This window comes from Tachyglossus aculeatus, chromosome 19, assembly GCF_015852505.1.
Source record: "Tachyglossus aculeatus isolate mTacAcu1 chromosome 19, mTacAcu1.pri, whole genome shotgun sequence".
Lineage (NCBI taxonomy): Eukaryota > Metazoa > Chordata > Mammalia > Monotremata > Tachyglossidae > Tachyglossus > Tachyglossus aculeatus.
The window spans coordinates 29039489-29061341 of record NC_052084.1 but is presented as its reverse complement, the minus strand read 5'-3'; the positions used below and the strand labels follow the sequence as shown (position 1 = coordinate 29061341).

Genomic DNA, 21853 nt, shown 5'->3' with positions numbered 1-21853 from the left:
GGAAATAAATTTATAGCCTGTAAACTCTCTGTAGATAGGGATTGTGACTGTGAGCCCGTTGTGGGGTAGGGACCGTCTCTACATGTTGTCAACTTGTACTTCCCAAGCGCTTCGTACAGTGCTCTGCACACAGTAAGTGCTCACTAAATGATTGAATGAATGAATTGTGTCTACAGCTCTGTTGCATTGTACTTTCTCAAGTGCTCAGTACAGTGGTCTGCACACAGTAAGCCCTCAATAAATACCAATGATTTATTGAGGCTACCTAAGATTTCCCATTTAAACTGTAATCTTTATTTCCTAATATAAATCTACACTGAAGTCTGACCTCCATCTCACTGTAGTGGGGAAGGGAAAAGGGTAGGATTAGGGGAATCAGTCAGTCAATCGTATTTATTGAGCACATACTTTGTGCAGAGCACTTTACTAAGCGCTTGGGAGAGTACAATGTAGCAATATACCAAACACATTCCCTGCTCACAGTGACAAATGTGGACAGTTAGATCTCAGCAGTTGACGGGAGCAGAGTGAAACGGTCATGGGAGGGACCATTTAACAGAGGTCAGTGACAGCCATCAAGCAGCCATAAAGGGAATGGGAATTTATCGGCCCTTGACTCACAAATCACAGCGAGAGAGGTCGCCTAGCCACGGATAGCGCTGCATTCCTTTCCCCAGAGCAAGCTAGACAGGGCAGCAGCAGAAAACGTCAGAAATTAGGAAACTGTAAATGTCACTCCAGGCCTTGAGGGCCACAGCCCACTCCATCCAGGCCTCGTAAACGAAGCAGCAGCAGAACGCACTAGCCAGTCGAGGCGGCGGGAGAGGGGACGGTTCGATGACTAAGGGCGCCCATAAAGCAGACGCAGGTAAGCAACTGCTCACTTTCCCAGATGGTCTCATAAACCAGTGTCGTAAACTAGGAGTGGATGGAGTGGGGGAAAGAGAGACGTCGGACAGTGGCCTTGGAGGCTGAACCTTCCATGGCTCAGGAGGAATCTGAATCCTTGCCCTTCCTTTTCCAGCCGGATCTCTGACAGCTGCCATTCCCACATTCCCATCCCACAAATCTGGCCTGCCAAAGTTCATTCATTCAAATATGCAATCATATTGTGTGCAGAGCACTGTATAAGTGCTTGGGAGAGTACAAAATGGCAATAAACAGACACATTCCCTTACTACAATGAGCTTATGGCCTAGAGAGGGAGACATTAATTGAAATAAATAAATAACTGCCATGTATATAAATGCTGTGGGGCTGACGGGTGGGGGGAAATAGATAAAAGGAGCAAGTCAGGACGATGCAGAATGGAGTGGGAGAAGAGCAAAGGAGGGCTTAGTCAGGGAAGGCTTCTTGGAGGAGATGGGCCTTCAATGAGGCTTTGAAGATGGGGATGACAAGCAGTGTGGCTTAGTGGAAAGAGCCTGAACATGGGAGTCAGAGACCGTGGGTTCAAATCCTGGCTCTGCCACTTGTCAGCTTTGTGACTTTGGGCAACTCACTTCACTTCTCTGGGCCTCAGTGACCTCATTTTAAAATGGGGACTAAGACTATGAGCTCCAGGCAGGTCAACCTGATTACCTTCTATCTACCCCAGCACTTAGAACGGTGTTTGGCACATAGTAAGCACTTAACAAATAACCATTATTATTATTATTATTGTGGGTTGAAGTCCTCAAGGCTCTTCCACCTGCCAATTAAACAGGTGGTTAGAGCCTCAACTTTCTCGTTTGCGGCTCTTGGATCGACCTCTTCCTTTGGGCCTGTCTGAAACACACCACCTCCCCTCCTTCAGCCCCCTACTGAGATGGACCCTTTCCCAACAATCTCCCCTCCCCTGGGCTAGGCCTCTCAGTCTGTCAGTCATTGATTCCTAATGAGCCCTTATTCTGTGTGGACCAATAAAAGAATATGCATTAGATGCTGTTTTTTTTTTTCTTATGGGCACATATGTAAATATTTAATTTTCAAAGTGTTATCTTTCACAACCTATTCAGTCAAAAAGCACCTTGTCCTCACATTCTAGAGATCTGCCTTACTACTTGCCAAACAGAGAACAAAGAGCTGTTGAAAGGGGCTTTTAATCTCTCTGTTCAAGTCAGAGTACTTCAAAGGTGGGGTGGGGGAGAGAAGGAGAGAGTGAAGTTTGAGCCAAGGTAAACTTTGCATTGACTGCAAAAGCAGAGTATAGAAGAGAGAAAGCCTCAGACATTTCCCTGTAAAATAGTAGGGAAACAACTCAATCTCTCTCTCTTTCTCTCTCTCTTTCTCTCTCTCTCTCTCACACACACACACACACACACACACACACTCCCCCCTGGAATAAATAAAAAAATAAAAGGAGAATGTTATAATGAAGGAAGTTATTCGTTATGGCTAGGGAATGTCTTCTTTCTTGTTATATTGTACTTTCCCAAGCACTTGGGACTCAAAATCTTAATCCCCATTTTACAGATGAAGGAACTGAGGGACAGGGCAGTAACTCAAGCTGCTGGTCAGATGCGTCTTAATCAAGAAGTCTTCTTGATTGTTTCCTCAAAGCCAAATTTAAGCAAATCCAGCTGGAAAAAGTGATGAGGGCCCAAGGAAACAAAAAATAACTCGAACCTCTCGTAAAACCTAACCCAAATATCCTTCAAGAGGTTGGACAGTGTTCAAACCTCCCCCCAGCCCCTCCGTACACACACCCCACCCTATTTTCCTCCTGTTCTTCCATTTTCACACACTTCAGTACTTCCTAGGGCTCCAAGCTTCCTAACACTAGGAAGACTATTCATGAGGTATGACTCAACTAGAAGTGGGCAGCAGAGGAAATCTCGAGACCCCCCAGTAATTAAAGTACCTCAAATGAGCATTCTTACAGCAAAGAAGAATTCAAATAGCACGGGGGTAGCCACTGTGACTTTTCCAAGGACCACGTTTGAGGATCTACTAGTAGTGGAGCGGGGAAAAGAAAGAACCCGGAAATCTGCTAATGAAAAGGGGGAGGGTGGGATGGTTTTGCTGCCTCTGTTATTGTTGGCCAGGAAACAGCATGACCTAGTGGGTAGGGAACAGGATTGGGAGTCAGAAACACCCGGGTTCTAATCCCAGATCTGCCACTTGTCTGCTGTGTGACTTTGGACAAGCCACTTTACTTCTCTGTGCCTCAGTTTCCACATCTATAAATGGACATAAAGACTGTGAATCTCATGGGGGACAGGGACTGTGTCCAACCTGACAACCTCATATCTACCCCAGTGCTTAGAACAGTTTCTGGCACATAGAAAAGTGCTTAACAAATACCATATATTTATATATTGAAAAAGGAAACACTGGGGGCTGAATAAAACTCTGCACCAAGTAACCTTGGGACAAAGGGAGTTAGAAGGGGTTTTGTTGTATTGTAATCTCCCAAGGACATAGTACAGTGCTCTAAACACAATAAAGGCTGGAGGAATAACACTGATTGATTGGGTTATAGTAGGAGATTAGTGAGTTAAGGTAAGAGGGGGAGAGGTAATCTTAAAGCTGATGGTAAGGAGTTTCTGTTTGATGCAGAAGTAGCGGGCAACCTTTCACATCTGCCCTGGGACCATATAGAGACCAAATCTGCTCAGGAACTAGTCCGAGACCAGATCTGCCTGGCAACCAGCCTGAGAGAGACCGTGTTTCCACCTGGGCAGCTACTATGAGAGAGACCAAATAATAATAATAATTCTGGTTTTTGTTAAGCATTTACTACGTGCCAGGTACTGTACTAAGCACTGAGGTACAGACATATCCTGTTGGACACAGTCTCACATGGGGCTCACAGTCTTAATCCCCATTTTCCAAGTAAGGGAACTGAGGCCCAGAGAAGTGAAGGTGACTTGCCCAAGGTCACACAGCAGACAAGTGGCAGAGCCAGGATGAGAACCCGGGTCCTTCTGACTTCAAGGCCCGTGCTCTATCCATTAGGCCACGCTGCTTCCCTTGGGACTGACTAGAGAGGGACCGGATTTGCACAGAGTAAACAAATGGCCATTGGCAGCACAAAATCCTCCAGCAGGAAACATCCTCCACCTCTCTGTTTGAACACAACACTTGAGTAATTGCAACGGCCGGGCCTATGCCAGCTCTACCGAACACCCGGATCCAATGTGTCTGAGTCCGAAATGCTATTTCCTTCATCTGCAGAGACTGACCTCTCACGCAGAGTTTCCCATCTGTTAACACCGGGTGCTAACTTCTTCCTTATCTGCCCTTATTTATGCTTCATTATCTGTTTCCCTGGGAGAGGTTTGTTGTTTTGGGGGTTTTTTCTTCCACTCTCCGGGGGCAATTTCCTTTCCCCTCAGTGCCAAATGGATATTTCCAACACAAATATCCATTTAAAAAAAGAAAATAATAAATAAATAAATTGTCCTAAGCAGACTTAGCCACTGTGTTTATATAAAAAGGAGCCTAGGCAAACTGCACAGCTTCCAGACTGCACTTGTCCAGTCGGTCACTGGCCCAAAATACCCCTGGGCTATTTAAAATATGGGAATAGCAGTTTCTAAAAAAGCCTTGAAATGCTCTCCCTCCTCCTTCCTGTACAGAAGACAGCAAAAGGGTGTTTTTATTGCTCCACTACAGCTCCGCAGCAATTGCCTCAACATCTGGAAGAAGGTCTTTGGAAACCACTCAGCAAATCTTTCAGTTTCTATGTCGGTTGACTTTATTTACTCAGTTCATCTAAGCGAGAAAAAAATTCTAACTTTATGAAAAAAAAATCTTCAAGTAGGAGAAAAAGTTCTATGAGCATTTTTAAGGTAACACTTCAAAGTTGAACAGCTCCTTTCAGTCTTCCAGAACAAGCCCCGATCTTTCAGATGGAGATAAGCATACCCATGTAATTGAGGGTTTCTCTAAGGAGACAGCTGTCCCTTGGTTCCCCAAGTGATTAAAGAGGAGATACAAATTGGATGTAAGCCTGTGGGGCTTATAATGACATTTACATTTTCAAACAATTTTAGCAAAAGTCTTTCCTGGGAATCCTGACTCTACTACCGTATGCAGTGGGGAGAAGTAGTCTTTTTGAGAGCAGAAAAGCTGTTAAGAGTCAAGACTCCAAACAGAAGAGAGCTCTGGTAAAATGTTGGCCTAGATTAACCATGTAATTATTTTAGTCAATCAATCAATCAATCAATCAATAATATTTATTGAGGATTTACTGTATGCAGACCACTGTACTAAGCACTTGGGAGAGTGCAATACTATAGTGTTGGTAGACACAATTAAATCAATCATATTCACTGAACACTTATTTTGTGCAGGACACTGTACTAAATGCTCAGGAGAGTACAATGCAACAATATAAAAGCCACATTCTCCTGTCCTCAAGGAGATTACAGTCCAGTGGTTTTGCTCTGCCCACAATAAGTGCTCAATAAATACCATGGATTTATTGAGTGAATGATGCCTTGTCTAGACTGTAAGCTCAATGTGGGCAAGGAATGTGTCTGATATATTGTTGTGTCCTTCTCTCCAAGCACTTAATGCAGTGTACTGCAATTCATTCGATCATATTTATTGAGAACTGACCCTGTGCAGAGAGAGAACTGTACTAAACACTAGGGAGAGTAGAATTCAACAATAAACAGACCCATTCCCTGCCCATATCAAGCTCAGAGTGCTCAATAAATATGATTGATTAAATTGTGTCTACCAACGCTCTGATACTGTACTCTCCCAAGTGCTCATTCATTCATTCATTCAATCGTATTTACTGAGCGCTTACTATGTGCAGAGCACTGTACTAAGCACTTGGGAAGTACAAGTTGGCAACATATAGGAACGGTCCCTACCCAACAGCGGGATTACAGTCTAGAAGGGGGAGACAGACAACAAAACAAAACATATCAACAAAATAAAATAAATTGAATAAATATGTACAAATAAAATAGAGTAATAAATACGTACAAACATATATACATATATGGGCTCAGTAAAGTGCCCAACGATTGAGTCAAGTGCCCAGGGGGAATCCTTTCTGATTCACCACCTGGATGGTCTACATGGAAAGCTGAGACAGGACTGGAATCTTCTAAGAGCCCCTGTATCTTGGTCATTATGTCCCAGTGCTTGGTACAACACTAAACAAATCCCAAAATTACTAGTATCCTCCTGATCATCAGTGACATCAACTTCCAATCCAAAAGACAGATGAATCTATAGCTCCCTGGGTCTCTGAAAGTTTCAGGATCCAGCTCCTAGTTACGGAGTACATTAATGGCAGGGCCAGCACTCAGATGAAGAGAGTCTCCTCATTCCCTGACTGACCACTGATGTTGAAAGGAAAACCAAGAGAAGGAATCAGGGCCACTCCTCAAGTTAATTGGCTATGGATCAGCAGGAGAGATGACTGCATGCCGAGCTAGTCCCTGGAAAATTGGCTCCTATTTTAAAACGCGTCACTGCCATTATTATTATTATCATTGATGATTACATTGTTTCTTACATATTGTTTATATTGTATATTGTATACCAAATATGTTGTTTATTACATTATTATATGATTACTGTTATCATTACTATAATAATAATAACAATGATTGTGGTAGTTAAGTGCTTACTATGGGTCAAGCACTTTTCCGAGTGTAGATACAAGTTGGACACTTGGAATAGAAAGAGCCCAGGCTTTGGAGTCAGGGGTCATGGGTTGGAATCCCAGCTCTGCCAATTGTCAGCTGTGTGACTTTGGGCAAGTCACTTAACTTCTCTGTGTCTCAGTTCCCTCATCTGTAAAATGGGGATTAAGACTGTGAGCCCGCCGTGGGACAACCTGATCTCCTTGTAACCTCCCCAGCATTTAGAACAGTACTTTGCATGTAGTAAGCGCTTACTAAATGCCATCATTACTATTATTATTTGCACCTTTTATTCACCCTGTACTCAGCATGTCTTTACATATTCATAATTTTATATTAATGTTTATCTCCCCTCTAGACCATAAGCTTGTTGTGGGTAGGGAATGTGTCTACCAACTCTGTTATACTTCCCAATTGCTTAGTACAGTGCTCTGTACACAGTGAGGACTCAATAGGTAAGATTATTGATTGATTTGGACACAGTCCCTGTCCCATATGGGGTTCACAGGCTTAGTAGGAGGGAGAACAGGTATTTAACACACATTTTACGGAGGAGGAAACCGAGGCAGAGAGCAATAAAGTGACTTACCTAAGGTCATGCAGCATGCAAGTGGCAGAGCTGGAATTAGAACCCAGGCCTGCGTCCTTTCCACTGACCATGCTGCTCGCTTAAATGGGCCTAGCTTTTGGTAGGAGCCCCAGTATTCCGATGATTAATTAAATCCAGAAACTATCCTGTAAGATTCTCATCGTCTCTCTTGAAAACTAGAACATTAGCTCGCCCAAGTGAAAATATGAGCTTGGGTTCCACACACTTCCTTCCATCGGTCATTCCCGTTTTCTGAGGTTTTGAGGTTTTGCTTGATTCCATGGACCGTGAACACACTGAGCAACTGTTAGGGCCATTCCAGTTACCCTCGGTTCAAATGGTTCAGATCCTGAAGTTACCCTGCCAAAAATCCGACTCCCGGGAAAATAGCAAAGCTTATGTGCTGCAAGACATTCTTGATTGATTAGATATGGAATCCCCACAGTAGCCACATAGAGGTGCTTTTGCTTACCTCCGACTGATTTGGGAACACTGTGGGATCTGCTGAAGGAAAACCGAATCCATCATTCTCTGAATTCCACATACTCATTCCTCTTATCATCCGGTCCATTTATCCGGCGTGAATGGGTTTGGAGTTTTAATCTCAGCAGAAAGCTGAAGAGGCCCATTCTCTCAGAGATATCCATGGCAGTAACCTCGACACAGGAAGTAAAGAGTAAGGGGACAGAGAGATTTACTTATCTCCACTGCAATGGACTGCTAAACGCATTTATTTGGTAGCAGAATATCTGCTCAGGAATTACACTAGAAAATCACCAACTCACCTGCCATTTAATAATAATAATAATAATAATAATAATAATAATGATAAATGGTATTTGTTAAGCACTTACTGTTTGCCAAGCACTGTTCTAAGCACTTTGGTAGATACAAGTTAAACAGGTTGGACATAGTCCCTGTCCCACATGGGGCTCACATGCTTACACCCATTTTACAGATGAGGTAACAGACACAGAGAAGTTAAATGAATTACCCAGCGTCACACAGCAGACACGTGGCAGAGCTGGGGGTAGAACCCAGGTCCTTCTGATTCCCAGGCCCGTGTTTCATCCACTAAACCACTTTGCTTCTCCAGCAGCAATCCATACAGAGCTCTGCACACAGTAAGCGCTCAATAAATACGACTGAATGGTGATGTCTCCCCCCGGCCCCAAACATCACAACTGAAATACATTTAAGGCTCCTTGCTGTCTCCCCCAAGGAGATCCTTTTGACAAATCGATGTTGGTATACAGTAGTCGGGACCGAGATCTGATGATCCGAACCCAGGGCTCGTACTCGGCTAGTTACCATCAACATTTGGCACCCAGCTCTTCCGCTAGTAACACCGGTGATTTGCGGGTTATTTGGTGCCTGGCTTGGGCTGGAGTTTCCTTCCCTCAGCTGGGCCTATTCATCTCAGCCTCTGTGTAATTGCATGTTTTAGCTAGACAGTAAAAATAAAAATATGTAAGTGATAAACCCTTTCCAGAGCCCATACCGTACCACACGCTGGGATGATTAAACCCCCAAGAAATGAAACTGCAGAACATCACCATGAATGCCTTTTAGTCATTCCTAACTTTATATGGAAGAAAGAGTGTTTTCTCCCGGCTGAAGGCATTTGTAAAATGTGTGAGGTTGTGGTAAGGGGAGAGCAGGGCGCTGTTTCTCTTCAGCCATGTAGGAATTCTATCCACATTACCAATCCCAGCATTACCGTAATTCCATTTCAGGCAGAAGCCGGACTTCGCTACACAATGCTCCTCAGAGCTGAACACACATCTTGAATAACACACTCAGCATTCTCCTAGATCCGGACCAGCAAATCCAGTTCGCTCCGGTTTAGCTTCCCTAGGAGCTAAGGAACTAAATCACTCAGCTTGGTCTCTCTCTGCCAGTCAGTTGTTTTGTGACTTTTTATGGTATTTGTTAAGTGCTTACTATGTGCCAGGCACCGTACTAAGCGCTAAGATACAACCTAATCTGGTTTGACGCAGTCCGTGTCCCACATGAGGCTCACAGTATTAATCTCCATTTTACAGAAGAGGTAACTGAGGCACAGAGGAATGAAGTGACTTGCCCTAGGTTACACATCAGACAAGTGGCATAGCACCGACCGGAACCCAGGTTCTTCTGACTCCCAAGCCATTGCTTTATAAATAAAATAAAATACATGATGGTATTTGTAAAGCACTTACTATGTGCCAAACACTGCTCTAAGCGCTGGGGGGGATACAATGTAATCAGGTTGTCCCACATGGGGCTCACAGTCTTAATCCCTGTTTTACAGATGAGATAACTGAGGCCCAGAGAAGTCAAGTGACTTGCCCAAAGTCACACAGCTGACAAGTGACAGAGCCGGGATTAGAACCCATGACCTCTCTGACTCCCAAGCCCATGCTCTTTCGACTGAGCCACGCCGCTTCTCTGTCCACTAGGCCATGCTGCTTCTCTAAATAGTGCTCAAATAATGCCCATTAGTTTACTTTTATTTGCTTTGGAAGACAGTCAGAACTACCCAGTATTTATAACGTGACTAGTAGATCTGCTTGTTATTGGTTTTTAAATTCAACTATGGTTCTGAGGAATTAAGCTCTTGATTGGATTTGTGGTTTTAGTGTTGTATCAGAGACCCCCATTAAGGCTGATCTTTGAAGCTAACAAAACGTCTGTGGTTAGATTATTAGCCGAATTGCATTTGTGACTGATGGGATGTAGAGAAAGTATCCCAGAGCAGAATGTATCTTAATGGTTGCTAATAGGAACTGAGTTAAAGACAGCAGAAGTTCACCCCCAGAAGGGCTGAAAAAGAAGCGGCATGATCTAGCGGAAGAAACCTGGGCTCGGGAGACAGAGGACCTGGATTCTGATCCCGGTTCCGCCACTTTCCTGTTGTGTGACCTTGGGGAAGTCACTTCCTTTCCCTGTGCCTCAATCTCCTCATCTGTAAAATGGGGATTCACTATCCATTCCCTCTCCCCCTTAGCCTGTGAGCCCCATCTGGATCAGGGACTGTGTCCGACCTATCTCGTATCTACCCCAGTGCTTAGTACTAAGTCTGGTACAAGGTAAGCGCTTAACAAATACCACAATTATTTCTACTATCATTACGACTAATAGCCTGGGATCCCGTGCCTGGAATAGTTTTGGGCGGGTGCTGGAATCATGGCTAATGCCACTTGACTGGCAGTCCTCTTGGTCGACAGCGGCTTCAACTTCTTAATCCACTATTTTTTTTATTTCTTGTAATCAAAACCAGATTTCCTCCTGGGGGAGTCTATAATCACCTCCCAGGCCCCGAAAATGTGGTACTTTGGGTTTAACCAACATCAACAGGGACAATTAGGGGTTGGACATGGAACACGAGTCGATCGGAGAGGAGTTCCCTCGCTCTGTCGAAGCAACGGCTTCTATCCTTTGATTTGAGGTGCCAGGACTGGTTTCTCTGTTGAAGATCATCCCCGAGTCACTCCGCGCTGAGCACAGAGAGAATTCTGTCTGGTTTGGGGTCTGAAGATAATCACCATCTGTGCCCTAGAAATGTGGGTAAGCTTGAACTGAAATAACCCGTTCAAATCCAGGAAGAATATCAAAACTTTAGACATAATGAGCAAAGCAGTAAATTGCAGTATGACAAAATAGCTACATTTAATTATGCCAAATGACATAGAATTTTAGTCTCCCTTGGACGTGTGTTATTTAAAGTGACATCTAAAGGCAGTTTTTGGACTAATGCGACTTTGTAGCAAGTCACGTTGACAGAGCAACATTAAATCAGATTGGGGCGGAAAGGTCTGCCATCTTTCCTAGCTCTCTTGATTATCTGTTCCAAGATGAGTGAGCTATCAGGAAAAGAAAGCTAATGGTGGATGGAGAACCCAGGCCTCATTACTGGGAGCAGAGACGCTGTGTGTACTGGTAATATCTCATTCATTCATTCAATTGTATTTAATTGAGCGCTTACTGTGTGCACAGCACTGTACTAAGCACTTGGGAAGTACAAGTTGGCAACATATAGAGACAGTCCCTACCCAACAACAGGCTCACAGTCTAGAAGGGGGGGACAGACAACAAAACAAAACACGTAGACAGGTGTCAAGTCGTCAGAACAAACAGAATTAAAGCTAAATGCATAATAACGGTATTCGTTAAGCGCTTACTATGTGCCAAGCACTGTACTAAATGCTTGGGCAGATATAAGCAAATCAGACTGGACACAGTCCCTGTCCCATGTGGGGTTCACAGTCTCAATCCCCATTTTACAGATGAGGCCCAGAGAAGTAAAGTGACTTGCCCAAGGTCACACAGCAGACATGTGGCGGAGTCAGGATTAGAACCCATGACCTTCTGACTCCCAGGGTCATGCTCTAGCCACAATGCAAGGCTGGTACTCCCTGTGTCGTCCAGAGAGGTGTAAAGGGATAGTCTAATCCCAGCTCTGTCACCTGCCTGCAATGTGACTTCGGGCAAATCACTTAGTTCTCTGTGCCACAGTTTTTCATCAGCTAATGGAGATTTTAGAACAGTGCTTGGCATACAATAATGGTAATAATAATAGTATTTGTTAAGCACCAGGCATTATACTAGGCGCTGGGGTGGATACAGGCAAATCGGGTTCGACACAGCCCCTGTTCCACATGGGGCTCACGGTCTTAATCCCCATTTTACAGATGAGGCAATTGAGGTCCAGAAAAATGAAGTGATTTGCCCAAGGTTCCACAGCAGGAAATTGGTGGAGCTGGGATTAAAAATAAAACCCAGATCCTCTGATTCCCAGGGCCCAGGATCTTTCCACTAGGGCCTGCAGCAATCCTTTATTCGCTCTTATTTCCCCCATCTGTAATTTATTTTTATGTCTGTTTTCCATTCTGTTATTCAATACTTTCCCATGCATTTAGTACGGTGCCCAGTGTTTAGTAAGCACTCAATAAATACTACTGATTGATTAAAATTCCATTAGGATTTTTCGCTTCAGTCTGACAACTTCCCAGCCGGGTTTTCACCTTTTAATATCCAGGAAATGATTCATAAATTCTCTCTCAACATTCCGGTTTAAAATAGAATAGACAATTTAATTAGTGCAATATTATTTTAAACTGACCATAAAGGGTTTTATTGGAAATTCATCTCCTTAGAAGAAAACAAAAACCAAAGACAAACAGGGGAGTGTGGCTCGCTGAATAAAATTCCTCAGCCAATATTTACACTGTGCCCTGGTGGAATATCGAGATCTGCTGGGGTTCTACAAATTCAATCCAGATTTTTATGCTCATTTTCTGGAAACCATTTACTTCTGAAAACACCTTTTGATTTTACTGTTTTTTAAAACCCAGGTTCTTTTGAGGCTTAAACTAGAGGGCAGTTGCCTGAGTGTTTGATCTGCGGCCAACATTTTCAGCAAGGCTGGAGGACATGACTAGGGAATCCTGATCAAGTCTAGGTAAGGACTAAGGGTTCAGTAGAATGCTTCCATCTCTTCCTTTCTTCTTCCTTCTCCTCCACCTTTTCCTCCTTTTCCAACCCTGGGTAAGAAAATATCACCGCATGAGAGATTTTAAGGGTAACTGATTGAAAGCAACATTTGGTCACTGTCTAATGTATATTTATTCCCTCCACAATGAACTCATTTTACTGAGAAGCAGCACTATAGTTGAAAACTAGATTGTAAATTCTACACTACAAGGTCGTTGAGGGCAGGGGTGTGTGTCTTTCAGCTGTGTTGTACTCTCTCAAGTGCTTGGTACAGTGTTCCGTGCACAACGAGCGTGCAATATGTATGACTGATTGATTGATTGATTGATTGAAAAAGCTATGGCCTGGGTGTTCATCCTGACTCTGCCACCTGCCTCCTGTGTGACTTTGGGCAATCACTTAACTTCTCTGTGCCTCATTTTGACACCTGTAAAATGGGGATTAAATTCTCGTTCTTCCTCCTGGAGACTGGGAACCTGGGTTGGGACAGGGACTGTGGCCCAACCTAATTATCTTTTTTTTACCCCTGTACTTAGTATAGTATCAATCACTATTATTATCATTATTATTATTATGATGATGATGTGCTTGGATCATGAAAGCCCATTATGGGCAGGGAAAGTGTCTGCTAATTCCAATATATTGTACTCTCCCAACCATTTAGAACAGTGCTCTGCATCATAGTATTCATTCATTCATTCATTCAATCGTATTTATTGAGTGCTTACTGTGTGCAGAGCACTGTACTAAGCGCTTGGGAAGTACAAGTTGGCAACATATAGAGACGGTCCCTACCCAACAGTGGGCTCACAGTCTAGAAGGGGGAGTAGCGCTTAGAACAGTGCTCTGCACATAGTAAGCACTTAACAAATGCCATTATTATTATTATTATAGTAAGTGCTCAGTAAATATTAATTCATTCAATCCTATTGAGCGCTCACTGGGTGCAGAGCACTGCACTAAGCACTTGGGAGAGTACAATCTAACAATAGACACATTCCCTGCCCAGAAGCACTGAACAAGTAGCACTATTTTTATTATTCCTGTTACTGTTAACAGAGTAGAAAACTTAATTTCCCTTTATCCTGTTTGCTGTCTAAGAAATGATTAAATCCATAACTTTCTGAGGGACAGAAGCGATTTATCATCTCAATAAATTCGACTGACTGGCTGAGTGAGCCCCGTATGGGACAACCTGATTACCTTGTGTCTACCCCAGCACTCAGAACAGTGCTTGGCACACAGTAAGCTCTTAATAAATACCTAATTATTATCATTATATAGTTCCTGTCCCACATGGGGCTCACAGTTTAAGAGGTAGGGAGAGCCAGTATTTAATTCCAATTTTATAGATGAGGAAACTGAGGCACAAATATATCACGTGGCTTGCCCAAGGTCACACAGCAGACAAATGCAACCGGGATTAGAACCTAGGGTTCCGAAGTGCGAGTCCTGTGTTCTTTCACCTAAGCCTCGCTGCTTCTCAGAAACTTCTACTCATGTGTCCTCTACCAGTAAATCCCAGAAAATGTCATAGCGACTGCATACCTAACCAGAGTATTAGAGGGTACAGTAAATCACTTTTTCCTTTTAACGTGGTACTAGCTATTAGCATAGAAAACTCATCACCCCTATTCTCGACTTCCTCTCAAAGGCCTGAGCACTGCTCAGTGCAATTTATATTTACAGAGAACGTAGATTACACAGAGATCCATTACTCTCCATGTTTTTTAACAGTCTCCAACTGGACGGAAAGAAAACGGAATGCACCGTGTCCGTGAAAGGCTCGATGCATTTTGCAAATGGCAGAAATGACCTCAGTGGGCTATTAGCTAGTGAAATCCCACTAATGTACCGATTCGAAAATGCTGAAAGTCACTTTCAAGAACCGTTCCTCAAAGGTCACCGAGTGATGTTTATGGCTCAGCAGCTAGCCTGTAGACAAACGGAGTGGCGTTGTGAGCATGGAAAATCTCTGTTCCGATTTAAGGAGCCCGCTGCCTTATGTGGCTCAACCACAGTCGATTGGAAACATTTTTTTGGAGCAGCTAAACCACTAAACTTTGCTGGCTTCTAGTCCGCACTGTGATTCACCTGTCTTTATCATTTAGAACAGAGTCAGAGTTCAGGGCTTGCCTACCTCCTTCAATCCCTTCCCCTCTAGACGGTGAGCCCGCTGTGGGCAGGGATGGGCACTGTTTATTGCTGTATTGTACTGTGTGCTCTGCATACAGTAAGTGCTTAATACGATCGAATGAACTGAATCAACCAAGTCACACTAATGGAGTCACTTTCTCTGAGGAGCTCGCAGGACTCACCTGTTGGATCAATAGTTGATCATCTTACGAAGTGCGTCGTAGCACTTCCATTTGTCTGGGATGTAGAAAGCCTCAAAGATGTGAGGAAAAGGGGTGTCATAGCCACACACTCTTGAGATAGGCGCCTCGAGGTTTAAAAAGCATTCTTCCTGTAACAGAAAGGGAGCAGAAGCTGAGAGATAGCAGGTGACTTTAACAAGAATTGGCTGGAAATCCTGATAGGTTTAGGGCTCGTTCTTGTATTCATGAATTCATTCAATCATATTTATTGAGCCTTACTGTGTGTAGAGAACTGTACTAAGCACTTGGGAGAGTCTAGTCTTATGCCGTCAAGTCGTTTCCAACCCATAGCGACACCACAGATACATCTGGCCCAGAAAGCCCCGCTCTCCAACTGCAATCGTTCTGGTAGTGGATCCATAGGGTTTTCTTGGTAGAAATGCAGAAGTGGTTAACCATTGCCTCCTTCTGCGCAGCAAACCTGAGTGTCCGCCCTCGACTCTCTCCCATTCCGCTGCTGCCCAGCAGAGATGAGTTTTGACTTGTAGCAGATTGCCTTCCACTCACTAGCCACGGCCCAAGCTAGGAACGGAATGGGTATGCCTCTGCTTGACTCTCCCTCCCGTAGCCGATATTGGTAGAGTATGGGAAACACTCTAGGTGCGACCCGAGAAAGACTTTGAGAGAGTACAATCCAACAATAAACAGACACATTCCCTCTCCACAGAGACTTACAACTGTGAAGTTGTTTGACAGTGAGCAGGCAGCTCAGTGGCACCCCTGGCAATCTCCTCTCGTTTATCACGTCATCATCCCATTTCAAACGGAATGGACATAATTCTCCTTGTACCATTCCATTTCTCTTTTAGTAGATCTCCTAAATATTCTTATCATCCACTATTTTCCCTATCCCTGATCTATTTTCATGCCTGTCTCCCTCTGTAGGCTGTAAACTCCTTGTGGGCAGGGATCACATCTACCAATTCTGTTGTACTGTAGTTTCCCAAGCACTCAGTACAGCACTCTGCACACGGTAAGCACTTAATAAATACCACTGATTGATAGACTGATTGGTCACGCAATCCATTGTATTTATTGAGCACTATGTACAGAGCACTGTACTAAGCGTTTTGGAGAGTACAATACAACGGAATTACAACGTTCCCTGCCCATAGCTAGCTTACAATCTAGAGGGGGAGACAGACATTAGTAGGAACAAATTATTTATAATAATAATAATAATAATGATGGCATTTATTAAGTGCTTACTATGTGCAAAGCACTGTTCTGAGCGCTGGGGAGGTTACAAGGAGATCAGGTTGTCCCACGGGGGGCTCACAGTCTTAATCCCCATTTTACAGATGAGGGAACTGAGGCACAGAGAAGTTAAGTGAATTGCCCAAAGTCACAGCTGACAATTGGCAGAGCTGGGATTCGAACCCCTGACTCCTGACTCCAAAGCCTGTGCTCTTTCCACTGAGTCACGCTGCTTCCATTTATAATATATAATTTAAAGATATGTACATAAGTGCTGTGGGCTTGGAGGACATCAAAAGTCCAAAGGTCACAGATTGAGGTGCATATGGAGGGGAGAGGTGGGGAGTTCCAGGCTAAGGGAATGACATGGGAAAGGAGTTGGAGGTGAGATAGATGAAATCAGGGCTTGTGAGGTAGGGAGAATAGTGGTATTGTCTACAGTGATGGGAAAGACAGGGGAGGACAGGATTTAGATGGGAAATGAGTTCGGTTTGGGACATATTTAATTTGAGGTGCCGGCGCGACATCTAAGTAGGTATGTCTTGAAAGCAGGAGGAAATGAGAGATTGCAGGGAAGGAGAGAGTTCAGGGCTGGAGACGTAGATTTGGGAATCATCTGCATAGAGATGGCAGCTGAGGCCACGGGAGCGAATGAGTTCTGCACGGGAGTTGGTTTAGAGGGAGAATAGAAGGGGACCTGGAACTGAGCCCTGAGGGATCCCTGCTGTCAGGGGGCGGGAGGAAGAAGAGGAGTCAGTGAAAGGGGCTGAAAGGAACGGTCAGAGAGATAGGAGGAGAACCAAGAGAGGACAGTGTCACTGAACCCAAGGTTGGATAACGTTTCATGGAGAAGGGGGTGGTCTACAGTGACAAAGGCGGCTGAAAGTTCTAGGAGGATTAGGATGGTGTAGAGGCCATCAGATTTGGTCATGGGTTACCTTCGAGAGGACTGTTTCTGTAGTCTGCATGATCTGGTTAATTGAGGCCACACTATAATTTTGGGGTGCCGTTATCTAAAAAATTTTGCAGTATACGCACTGCCTCCTTGAATATATCCTTACTTAACGTTGTTGGGTAGGGATTGTCTCTATCTGTTGCCGAATTGTACTTTCCAAGCGCTTAGTACAGTGCTCTGCACATAGTAAGCTCTCAATAAACACTAGTGATTGAATGAATATATCTTAGTTTTCTTCTGATGCTGCAATGTTTATAAACATGCAGAATTTAGCACTAGAGTCAAAGCTTCGTGCGAAAAGTATAGTACAACCATCTAGTGAAATTGGAATATTTTTCTTCAGAACCTTACGGCTCGCTAGAGTGCTTCACAAACCATCTGTCAGAGTTTCTCTCTCTCGCTCCCCTCTGCCTAATGAAAAACATAAAATAGGCACCAAGGAAAAAACATCTCTTGAAAAAGCAGGTAATTTCTGGGAATCCCTGGTGCATATTCCCATGCCAATATAAAAGCTCATCTGAACACAATGGCAGAACTGATTATATTAATAAAATGCACAGAGTAAAAGCTGAGCTAGCTGACCCTTTAAGAACCAAAAGCTCTGATTTAGGACGCTCTGATCCAAGAGTAATCAGTACCAGGCACTTATCAAACATTCATTGCTCAAGACCTTGCTGTCAAATGGAACTCCGTCTCGCATTAAATCCTCCTCTGACCAATTTAGACTGTGAGCCCCATGTGGAACTGAGACTGTGCCCAACCTAATTAGCTTGTACCTACCTCATCACTTAGTCCAGTGGCTGGCCCTTAACAAATACCATAAAAACAAACAAATAAACAACAAAAAATAGAGAGCCCCTTGGGCTCAGATATTGGCCAGGACTGGGGTGGATTCAAGCAGGAAAAAAGCTAATGCTACTGTTTTCTTACTTCCATTAAAAACAAAAAAGGTTTGACCACATGAAGAGAAAGAGGTTTCACTTGGCAAAATAATAATGATGATGGCATTTATTAAGCACTTACTATGTGCAAAGCACTGTTCTAAGCACTGGGGAGGGTATAAGGTGATCAGGTTGTCCCACGGGGGGCTCACAGTCTTAATTCTCATTTTATAGATGAGGTAACTGAGGCACAGAGAAGTTAAGTGACTTGCTCAAAGTCACCCAGCTGACAATTGGCGGAGCTGGGATTTGAACCCATGACCTCTGACTCCAAAGCCCGGGATCTTTGACAAAATCAATCAATCAATCAATCATATTTATTGAGCGCTTACTGTGGGCAGAGCACTGTACTAAGTGCTTGGGAAGTACAAGTTGGCAACATATAGAGACAGTCCCTACCCAATAGTGGGCTCACAGTCTAAAAGGGGGAAACAGAGAACAAAACCAAACATACTAACAAAATAAAATAAATAGAATAGATATGTACAAGTAAAATAAATAAATAAATAAATAAATAATCACCCAAACTACTGGGTGGCGGTTCATGCCGTGGGAATGGAAATGCTTTAATTACACCTAAAAAGAATTAGCTTGCTCTCAACGCGAACAGATAATGCTAGGCTGGATAACAACGCATTGGAACAACACAATCCAATTAAGCCAGCTAGGCTGCTGCCGTCTTCTACCGGATACCTAAAAATAGACCTCTCCATTTGTTGATTTCCAGGTAATGAGATTCAATTAGAAAAGGTCATTTTTCTGACTAACAGCACTGGCAAAAACTACTCAGACCTCGATTGAAGGCCTGACACGTTTCTGACAACAAGAAGGGGAATTGCAGAAAGGGGGTTCTTGGTTTCTACAAACTCCGTAAGATAAAGGAAAGGTTGAGGGACCATTTGGGTCAGTCCTCTGCCTCTAGGATTGTTCTCAGCCTTGGGGTGTGAAAGGATGTGCTCACCAGAACACTGGAAAGCTGCTAAAATGTTGACATGATTGTCACTGGAGATTGGTTTTTTTTTAATGATATTTAAGTCTTCAGTATGTGGAATGAGACGATGGTCACTGTAGACGTTTCTTTTTTTCTTTTTCTTTTTTATGGTTATTTGTTAAGTGTTCACTATGTGCTCGATACTGTACTAAGCAATGGGGCAGATACAAGCAAATCAGGTTGGATAGAGTCCATGTTCCACATAGGGCTCATAGTCTTAATCCCCATTTTAAAGATGAGGGAATTGAGGCCCAGAGAAGTGAAGCGCCTTGTTCCAAGTCACACAGCAGATTAATTTCGGAGCCGGGATTAGAACCCAGGTCCCTTGAACTTCCAAGGTTGTGCTTAATCCCCTAGGGCCCATTGCTTCTTATTTCTTAATGACCCAAGGCCCATGGGACAGAACCCGAATTGGTCTAGAAACAGGAAACCACACTCCTGGAACAACCTTGAATGTCAGTCCATCAGTAGGATTTTTAATTCCACCTCCATCCTGAGCGACGTACCCTACTAAAGCCCTACTGAAGGCTCACCTCCTCCAAGAGGCCTTCCCAGACTAAGCCCTCCTTGTCCTCTGCTCCCCCTCCCCTCCTCATCACCTCAACTCGCCCCCTTTGCTCTATCCGCCTCGCCCCCACAGCACTTGTGTATATATGCACATGTTAATAACTCTATTTACATTAAGGATGTGTATATATCTATAATTCTCTTTATATTGATGTTATTGATGCCTGTTTACTTGTTTTGATGCCTGTCTCCCCCATTCTAGACCGTGAGCCCATTATGGGCAGGTTTTGTCTCTGTTGCTGAATTGTACTTTCCAAGTGCTTAGTACAGTTCTCTGCACACAGTAAGTGCTCAATAAATATGACAATGAATGAATGAAAGGGCCAAAAGATTTCATAAATGAGAACCTGGCAATTCAAATGGAGAGAAAGGGCAAGTTCCATTATCATCGTCATCGATGGTATTTATTGAGCGCTTGCTGTGTGCACAGCACAGTACTAAGTGCTTGGGAGAGTACAATACAACTGAGTTGGTAGACATGTTTCCTGCCCACGAGTTTACAGTCTAGAGGAACTACCCACACAAACATAAGGCTGTGGAACACAGATGACAAAAATACACAAACATAAAAAGCAAAAGTACACAATGACAGAAAAACATAAATAGTATGTCCGACTGGCAAAGATAGAAGTGTAATAGCAGCCATAAGGGGGTCATTTCCAGTTGCGTTCCTGGTTTTTTTCTCATTAAGTGGGAAACTGAATTCTTCTGAACAATGAGACTGTGTTTCCACCACATAGAATTTTCTAGGCTATGGAGAATAACAGCCCAGATGGAGATTTCCAGTCAATGTGACAGTGAAAAATACCTTCTCTGAGCTATACCCACATTCATTAAAAACAATAATAATTGTGGGAGATGTTAAGCACTATGTGCCAAGCACCGTACACAAGCAAATTGGGTTGGACGCAGTCCCTGTCCTACACGGGGCTCACCGTCTCAAACCCAATTTTAGAGATGAGGGAACTGAGGCACAACTGAGAAGTGAAGTGACTTGCCTAAAGTCATGCAGCATGCAAGTGGAGAAGCCAGGATTAGAACCCTTGACCTTCTAACTCCCAGGCCTGTGCCTGGATGGTATGCCTGCAAGGCTGAGGAATTATTTAGCTTTAAGGAGCTCAATCCTGCTTTCTCCCCTTATCTTCGCTCGCCCGTTACTACAACTCAGCCCCCACACTTGGCTCTTTTAACACCAACCTACTCACTGTGCCTCACTCTCATCACCCTTGGGCTCCTTGCTCATATCCTATTTCCTGCGTGGAATTCCTTCCCGCTTCACATCAGGCAGATCAATGCTCTCCCCCTCTTCAAATTCCTACCAAAATCACATCACCTTGGGAAAGTCTTCCCTAACTAATATCTCTCATCTAATCACCCTATTTCTCTCTTCTTGCGTCACCTGTGCATCGGAGTCCTTATAACCCTAAGGATTTGGGTCCCCCTGGTCAAAAAGAGAAGGGGTCTGGGAACCAGAGGACATGGGCTTTAATCCCAGCTCCACCCAATATTTGTTACTCCCTTAGGGCAAGCCACTTGACCTCTCTGTCCCTCAGTTCCCGCCTCCGCAAAACAGGGATTAAAACTGGGAGCCCCATATGGGACAGCGGCTGTATCCGATTCCATTGCCTGCATCTACCCCAGCTCTCAGAACAGTGATTGGCACATAGTAAGCGCATAGCAAATATCACCTTTTTATTTTTATTATCCCCCGCAGCACAAATGTATGGCATCTTTTAACTCTGTTGCTTCCTCCTACCTGTAATTTAATTTAACGTCCATCTCCCCTGCTAGGTCGTAAACTCCTTGACGGTAGGGATCACGTCTACTAACTCCATTCATTTGTATTTACTGAGCACTTACTGTGTGCAGAGCACTGTACTAAGTGCTTGGGAAGTACAAGTTGGCAACATATAGAGACAGTCCCTACCCAACAGCGGGCTCACAGTCTAGAAGGGGGAGACAGACAACGAAACAAAACATATTAACAAAATAAAATAAATAGAATAGTAAATAAGTACAAGTAAAATAGAGTAATAAATCTGTACAAACATATATACAGGAGCGGTGGGGAGGGGAAGGAGGTAGGGTGGGGGGGATGGGGAAGGGGAGAGGAAGGAGGGGACTCGGTCTCAGTCTCTATTGTCTTACCAGGTTCTTTAGTGCAGTG

General features: G+C 43.8%; 1 protein-coding gene across 1 annotated transcript in view; it reads right to left on the bottom strand.

Annotated features, from left to right (window-relative positions):
* Window positions 1–12230: 12230 nt before the first annotated feature.
* Window positions 12231–21853, bottom strand: part of BCKDHB (branched chain keto acid dehydrogenase E1 subunit beta) — a 140525-nt gene continuing 130902 nt past the window's right edge. Inside the window, exons 10-11 of the mRNA XM_038761083.1 lie at window positions 14976–15124; window positions 12231–12707 (exon numbers count right to left, since the gene is read on the bottom strand). Of these exons, the coding sequence (XP_038617011.1) occupies window positions 14984–15124 (141 nt within the window). The 3' untranslated portion in view covers window positions 12231–12707; window positions 14976–14983. The remainder of the gene's footprint in view (window positions 12708–14975; window positions 15125–21853) is intronic.